General features: G+C 41.0%; 1 protein-coding gene across 1 annotated transcript in view; it reads right to left on the bottom strand.

Annotated features, from left to right (window-relative positions):
- Window positions 1-1,433: 1,433 nt before the first annotated feature.
- Window positions 1,434-8,308, bottom strand: part of GEMIN8 (gem nuclear organelle associated protein 8) — a 31,516-nt gene continuing 24,641 nt past the window's right edge. Inside the window, exon 4 of the mRNA XM_019529299.1 lies at window positions 1,434-3,506. Coding sequence (XP_019384844.1) covers window positions 3,250-3,506 — 257 coding nt within the window. The 3' untranslated portion in view covers window positions 1,434-3,249. The remainder of the gene's footprint in view (window positions 3,507-8,308) is intronic.

Genomic DNA, 8,308 nt, shown 5'->3' with positions numbered 1-8,308 from the left:
CTGTTTGTAGGGCGCATTGTGACGGGGACTCTCTTCTGAACACCTCATGGAGTCAAAATGGGGTCCAAGCAGCTCTACCCATTTCTTCAGCCCCCTGTAGAACCAAAATTATATGAAGAAATCCACTCTTGCTCTGGGAGCACTAGGACACTTGATAGAGGAAGAAGGTTGTAAGCCATGTTAGTCTGAAGTACGATGTGGGTGGTTAAATGCTTGTTTAACTGATAAGCACAGTGATAACCAGTTATAGCTTACCAGTTATTGTTTAGTGCAGGGCAGGGCAGAGTCCAGCAGGGAAGGGGAATCTATACAGTGCCCCAGCAAGGACCCTGGTCCAGCCACTTCCAACCTCTTTGCCACCTACCAGCAGTCCAGGCTTGGGGCAGGCCCCAGCTGCCCACCGTGGAGCCTGTGTTGCTCTGTGTAGGCAGATGCAGCCTGTCCTCCATGGCAGGGTGGGGTGGGGCAGGTGCCAGTCCAGGGCTCAGCACCCACCTGACTTTGCAGAGCCTAGTGCTGCACCCCCTGCCAGATGCAGTGCCTTCTGTTGCTGCAACTGCTGCTGCTGGCAGGGCCCGTGCACACTCCCCAGTTGGCACTGGGGGGGCTGCAGGGCCTGGCAGGGGCAAAGCGGAAGTAAGGGGACACAGGGTGGGTCTCCTGGGCCTGTGGCTCAGGCCCACAGTGCACCCCACCCGCCCCATCTGGGCCTGGAGAGTACCTTCCCTACCTCCTGGTGGACTGTGAGGTGCAGCTCTGGGAGCCAGGGAACTGCTGAGTCCCCACTGCACACGTGGGGGCTAGAGTCACCTCACTGGTGCCAGCTGGGGCAGGGGCAGGCTAGGCAGGAGTAGCCCCATGTGGGCCAGGCTGGGGGTTGCCATACTGATTAATCATTTACCTACTGCAGTTACAACAGGTTTAATCTATATTTTTACATTAGTATTTACATCCCTGGTCTAAAGTCACTCAGAAAGCTGGGCAGGATGTCGCCTTGGAACCTAACTGGTTCAGGAAGATATGAGGTGTCAGGCTTTCATAGGCAACAACCTATTTTGTCAGATGCTAGGAATGAGTCCATGCCTTTTTTTAATAGACTTACTACATCTTTGAACTAGGTAGTCTAGAAGGTCCTACCCTGCCCTACCTTCTGTCTTCACACAGCAAAGAAAAGACTTGTTTATGGATTATGGGAAGAGGGGTGTCAGGGAGAGGAAGATACCCTTTCCCCAGAGAGCATGACACATGCCATCCACTTTACAATTTACCAGTTCAATGGATCTGTAACTGCCTGGGGAGAGCTCATCTATTCATGACTTATGTGATTAAGGCAAGTTTAGCATCTGATCCTAAGAAAATGTTATACATTCAAGATAGCATGTTTACAAAACAAAAACCTCCCCCCTCCAAAAAAACCCCAAACAACCCACAAAACAATTATGAAAAGAGTTTATTCTGTCACCCAAGAGAACCCCCAACAATTCCTGACACTTCATCCTATATCATACTAGTATAATATGTGATATAACAAAATTCCAGCAAACCAAATGTAGAACTACATGTCATAATCCCTCTCTTACCCTCCTGAGAGCAAGCTTCCTCATACAATTACATTGGTAATGAGTCTTGGAGTTGGGAAGCTTCTAATTTCAATTGGCTTGGTCTAACTACATCACATTACACCAAAATGACGTGAGTTCAGTTAGAATAAATAAAATAGGGCTTCTGAAGTTGTAATGCCAGGAAAATAAAAAATGTGCTCTCACCTACCCAGATGTAGCAAATCATAGAGATTTACTTCCCATGTGTTACAACATCTAAGTCAAACAGGCATGTATGTGACAGACAGCTGGAGCAAAATAAAATTGGAACTTCAGCCTTAACTTTCTCTGGCCTAATGATAGATCATGAATGCTTAAGAGATTTTAGACAGCAAACTCTTCCTTTGGAATTAATTATGATGCAGAATCTTGCATAGAGGCCATTTAATCATCACATTCTTTATCTGGCTTGTTTGCACATACAAAGTACACAGTAGCAAATGACAGCAGAAATCCGTCTGAAAAATAGCTATTGCATACATAGGGTACCACTTTTCACCATTCCAACCATGCCCCACTTGTGAGAAGTACTGCCTTAACTCCCCAGCTATTTATAGTAGCACTAAATTTAAGTAAGGTGGTAGAACTGTAACCCTAGGCCAGGGTTATGCTAAAAAGTTTTGCCAGTATAGCAAAAGATCATACTCCCGCTAAACTAGCAAGACCTGTCACAGCTGGATCTGCACCAAAAAGTGTGCTTCTGTCAGCTGAGCTTATGTCATTATTCAAGGATCTGGGGTGGCGCTGTTGGGCCAAACATCTCCTTTTCTTGGCATGATCTGCATCTTCAGGAAGAGGATTTGCCGACATGGCTGTCACAGAACCTCGCATAGGCAGGCCCAGTTTCAGCTGGTTTAATTTTCCTTTCCTTTAAAGTGTCAAAAATAACTAGAACCTTTTGCTACCCTGCCAAATTCAGTGTCAGCATAAGCACAAAATGTGCCATGTTTTCACAAACGTCTTTCTTACTAAGCATCTGTAGAATAAAATGTCCTTTTTTTTTTTTTTTTAACATTTAAATCTAAATTAGCTTCCTGGCTGAAACCCTGCCAGTTGAATATCACACTAGAAGAAAGATTTCCTGCCCTATTAGAAATCTTTGAATAAACATTCAAGTGGTCATGCTACTGTTGCTTATTTCGTTGTACTTTGGCCAACTGACTCTACATTCCCAAAATCAAGGATCAAAAGACACATGTGAAATACACCCTGTTTAAAAATCAATCTAAAGGATATTGTGTTAAAAAATAATAAAAAACTGGATGACTTGTTTTTTTTGTGCAAGGGGGAACAGCAGAGAATTCAAAACTTAATTACTTCTGTACAGCTTAAGTTTTCCCAGCTCAACTAAGTGAAAACAAATGCGATTTCATTTCCTGCCAAGCACAGTCAAGGTAGGCCAATGCTACATCAGTGAAAATATATTCTCAAGTAGTAAAATACCATTTTCCTCTACAATGCAAATTGTAAATGAGCTAAATTGTCAACAATTTAGCTCATCCTCTGGAAGTGGCATTGGTTCCAAAAACACTAGTTGACAGATAATAAGATGGAGGGAAGGAATGACACTCAATTTGTTAATTCAACTGTGGCAGCCTAAACTGGGCAGCACCAAGAGCTGGTCTGCTAGTGCTGAACATGATCCAGCTTATAGTTTCAGAGGGATAACAGGCCAGTACTTGGGCTGCTTTTTATCACAGTTCTTATCAAAGGTAAGCTGCATGGCGGTCTCCATAGCTTGGATTTTGGGGGCACCCACACCATAGAGTTTCTTCATTTCAGCCATCCTCCTCTCCCCAGGTCTCTCCGTAGGGGCTTGCACTGAACGGCCTGTTCTGACATGCAGGTCATGATCAGCTTCAACATACATGTCCTGGCGCTCTGCTTCAAGCTGCTGCTGTCTTCCTGCACAAATAAACCACAAGAGACTTAAAATTATTGGGATACCTACCATCTGACACATTAGGATAACAACCTCCCAACATGCAATTCACTGCTGCTTTTTTCTTCTCTTAATGAACACTGATTCAAATGCATCCCTGACCCACTGCTCATAATTGTAGGGAAGGATAAACTGTGGCTTATTAGTACAATTTAGAAAGCAGATTTCACGTTATATATCATGCTGTGTGATATAACGATGAACACCATAGAACGGCAGGGCAAAAAGTTACAAGAAAAATAAACTGGAACTGAAGTTTAAGACTTCTGTAGACAGCGCTTTGAGCAAGGCAAAATTAAAATCAACTTTGTTTTATCTCTCCCTACAAATATATCTTGAAAGGAATAAGGGAGTGCAAACTAATACTGAAAGTAGTTATTTTGCAGCTGCAACGATGAAATGATACAACATAACTTTAGATGAAGCAGAGCCAGAGCAGCTGAAAATGTAAACAGTTACTTTATGAAAAGAATGAAGTAACTACAGACTGTCATGCAAGTGCTATCCATCAACTGCATCCAATGCAACACAGCTGTCATAGTTGTTTAAATGCTCTAAGTTCATCTATAACTTTAAAAATATAACCAAGACAATATTCATATTATTTTCTATTTTAAGACCCTGAAGTACTACCAGTTACTTAAGGGTAGTCAAAATAATTCTGAGGTGAAATTCTTAGTTGTATAATATAGTAGGCTGGAAGCATGAAATAGACAATTCCCCATCCTCAGGCCAGGCTCTGTGCAGTGAACTACAAGTAAAAGCATCAAGCTGACAAGACAGATAACAATGTGCTTAAAGACGTGTTCAAAATTGTAGGATTTCTCTTAGAAAATAAAGTATGCCTCTGGTAAGGTCTTGAGTACGTCCAATTACTACTGCACACACAGAGAGGTAATGGTTCTCAGTATCTCCCACAACAGAGGCCCTTATTAAGCAAACAAAAGTTATAAACAAGACAAGGAAAGAAAAACTATACTGTTTCTTTTCTAGCATTTAAACAAACAAAAAGAGAAATGGAGACCCACAGATTGAAGTGTATGTTTCACATGGGACTCAGACTTTGTATTATGGGTATTGTATTCTGCTTCTCCCAACCCCCAAAGACTAATGCAGAGATTTATCTCTCACGCAACACAGAACATCTGCAAACCCTAAACCAAAGTTAAGTATCTTGACATATCTGCCTTGGAACATCTGTAGCTTATTTTTACACTGGAAAGTAATGTGTGGAGCAGCCAGCTGACAGTCTGTCTGCCTCACTAAATGAATTATTCTTCATTCATGGAAAATAGAATTTTGAACAGTATAATCTGAAATTTCAATTCTGGCATTTGCTTCTTTGCTGGAAAGATTGTACTCTCGCTGTTCTAGGCATCATCCATACTTTTTGTCAGAAGGTGGCAAAAAAGCATCAGGAACTACCTAACGTTCTTCTTACAACGATTATGTATTTAGGCATACCTCTAGCACTCTGCTTCCAGTATTCAGAGAAGTATACATTAGAGTTCTGGTTTTTTTTTTTTTTTGCATTTGCCCAGTGCCAGGCCACTTTAAACAAAAGGCCTCACTGACACATTAGTAAAAATGCCTGTGGCTAGTACTAAACCAATAGTGGGAGAATGGTCTGTTAACTGTAGGGTCCCAACTACCCTACCATCACATTACAAAATATTAATATAATGCTAGGCTGCCAACAACCAGCCAACATGTTTTTTAGGCAAACATTGTGTTTGTTTATTTAGGTGCTTAGTTATGTTAGTAAAAATGTCCATCTCTTCCCTGCTCCCTCTTGCCCTAGCAAGCCGTAGCTCAAAGTCTCTTACACCTAGTCGTACAGTAAGATTTTTGCAGGGCTGTGAATAGATCTTTAGACTCTATGACCTGTTCTCTAATATCCTATGACCATGACCCTATTCCTACACTTCTGTATTTATTGTGCAATTTAAAAAAAAAAAAAAATTCTGTGCATTGCTGTATATGGGAGACATTTTCTCATCTGTCTGCTTGAGAATAGTCTTTTGCAGCTTGACACAAGACAACACATTTAAAATAAAATTCACTGCTTTTGGAGGCATGAGTGTATCTGTTTGGTCAGCCACGGGTTTTAAGATAAACACAAAAGGCAGCTCTGCAATATTTCTGTTTGGAGATGCTGAGAAAATTCTGTATTATCCCTCTTTTTCACTCCACAGAGAGTGAAATAACACAGCTTCCCCTTAAAGCATTCAACTTTAATTACTGGCAAGATTTCCCCTTCTATTATAATTTGGAACAAAACTTCACAAATAATTTTAGGCATCTGGCCAGCCTACCATGTCATCTGGTTATGCGGCAAGGAATAAACATTGCTGACATTTTTATAATTGGACAGTTCCACTTCCCCAAAGTTGCTTTGGTCCTAAAACTAACTCCAGGATCAATATATCACACTGCTAGCTGTGACACACTTCTACTTTTCGATGATCCTTAATTGGCAAGAAAACTGTTGGCCTGTTTTTTGGACACAGTGAATAAGAGATTTCTTTCCAACTTTCAGATGCCCCAAAGCCCATATTTAACTCTTTTTCAGTTGTACTGGTGCACTATCAAGATTTTTAGGGTTTTATTATTGTCGTACTAAGTCCTGGCTTTGAACACAGATGTGTAGAGTGCAAAAAAATAAAAATAATAATAATTTAAAAAAATCAAACGCACAGGGATCGGTCACCTAAGTAATAAGGACTCAAGAGGATTTTTTTTGTTTGGTTTTGTTTGTTTGGGTCCTTTTCTGGCATGCAATAATCGTATCTAATTTAGTAGTACAGTACATACTATGCCATAGCAGAAGAAATCTATGTCAATTAAGATAGCAGCTTAAAAACAAAGGTTTCTCTCATACCATTTTTATTCTTTTGCTCTTCACAATTATAATAGCCAACTTTCAACTTTTTTCCTGTTAGTCCTACACAAAATAATAATGCATATCAAAGATTTCTCCACAATTCTTTAGGTGGAAACAGTTCCAATCTGTCACATCTTTTTGGCTTGTGACCTCCACAGATGATCCTCTGGCAACAGACCTAGGTCCTTCTCTGATTAAGAAGTTGAAAATGACTACTCCTTTATTAACTTTGTTTCTTGCTTAGCTCCCATACTATTCTTCGGAGAAACACCTCACTTTTCCCAGTTTTGTTCTTTGCAATTTGTAGTCAACCTGGTTTTCTGTTAAGTCTAGATGTCTGCTTATTTCAATGAGTGTTTTTTCTCTCTTACTGCTACACATACATGTTCTGAGTTTCCCCAAGCCCTCCTAAACACTACCTGAGCTGATCTTGAGCAGCGCATCATAAAAAGGGGTTATGCTGTCATCATTTCCACTTGTCAGATTCCTTGTTCTGTCTCTTAACATGCTTGTGAGAAGCAGCATTCTTCAGCCACGCCCACACAGTGTGGACGTTTGATTCCCTAGGGACGGCCAGCATTGGTGCACACCTTGCACCACTCCTACTTTTCCCTGGGGAATGTTTGTGTTGTGTGCTCCGGTGTGCAGCAGGTTATCTTGAGTGGGGTAGGGGAGTCTAGGGCCAGCACTGTGCTGGCCCCAGCAGCCTTACCTGGGGTCCTCCTGAGGCTGCAGCAGCAGCAGCAGCAGCAGCAATTCTGCTGCACAGAGCCTGGTCAGCAGCTGCAGTGTGGCTCCAGGCAGCCCAGCTCCACTTTTGAGCAGTGCATGCTGCCCGTGTGTGCACTGGTCTTCTTTTTTCCACCCCCATGGGTTTTTTTGACCCTTGGATGGATACTAGATATCTAGGGTTCAAAAAAACCCTCTGCTCCCGTGCTCTGCATGGCTGTGGTTGTCTGGACGCAGCCTGCTGTGCTAATTTTTTGACCATATGCTGCTCCACAGTATGAGATCTCAGCTTTTCCACGGGTATTTTTCCTAGGGAGCAGCACACAGCACTGCATGTAACACTGTAGCAAGCTTCCATGAAAAATCATTTTTGAACTGCCAGAATCAGACTTTAAAAAAACAAAACAAAACTATATTTATCTTTAACAACAGGTAAGATCTTGGGTACAGCTAAAACCTTACACCTCTCTCTAAAATAAGTTCAAAAACTCAGAATTGTATAAATTGAAGGATTCTGCAACTCCAAAATGGTGAGATCTAAGGGTTGAAACCTTCAGCTCTGCTGCTGAGTAAATGTGGTGCTTTGCAAGTCTCTGGTGTTAGTGAGAACCCTGAAATGTAACCCACCTTCGAATAAGCCAAAATGTGAAAAAGAAAAAAGTCAGGATTATGCAAAGAAAAAAGGGCGCTTTGTTTTTTTTTGTTTTTTTTTTTTAACTGTTTATGATCTTTCTGAAGCCGGCAAGTGCTAAATATCAGAAAAAAATGCACAAATAAACTGAAGGAAAGCAAATGATGCATCTGTGGCTGTAAGAATCACCTCTAGCTTGTTAACTGCTTCTCACTGGTAATTACATGAGGCAGACTGGATCTATGCTTTAGAGTCCTTTAAAATTGAAATTGGGTTCTACTTGCAGAATGACTGTGTCACCAAGGCTATATAAGTGGGATCCTGGTGTTCTCTGATTAAAAAAAAAAATTCCAATTTTCAGGTTTAAAAAAAGTAATATACAATCCACATTTTTCCATGATAAATGAAACACCACTAATATATTGATATCTATATATAGTGGTGTTTTATTTTAATCATGAAACATGTGGATTATGCATTACTTATTTCTAATCTGAAAATTGGGGATTTTTTTTTTTTTT

This window comes from Crocodylus porosus, unplaced genomic scaffold (assembly GCF_001723895.1).
Source record: "Crocodylus porosus isolate Cpor-Errol unplaced genomic scaffold, CroPor_comp1, whole genome shotgun sequence".
NCBI classification, from domain to species: Eukaryota; Metazoa; Chordata; order Crocodylia; family Crocodylidae; genus Crocodylus; species Crocodylus porosus.
The sequence above is the reverse complement of the archived record's forward strand: the minus strand, read 5'-3'. Positions and strand labels throughout refer to the sequence as shown.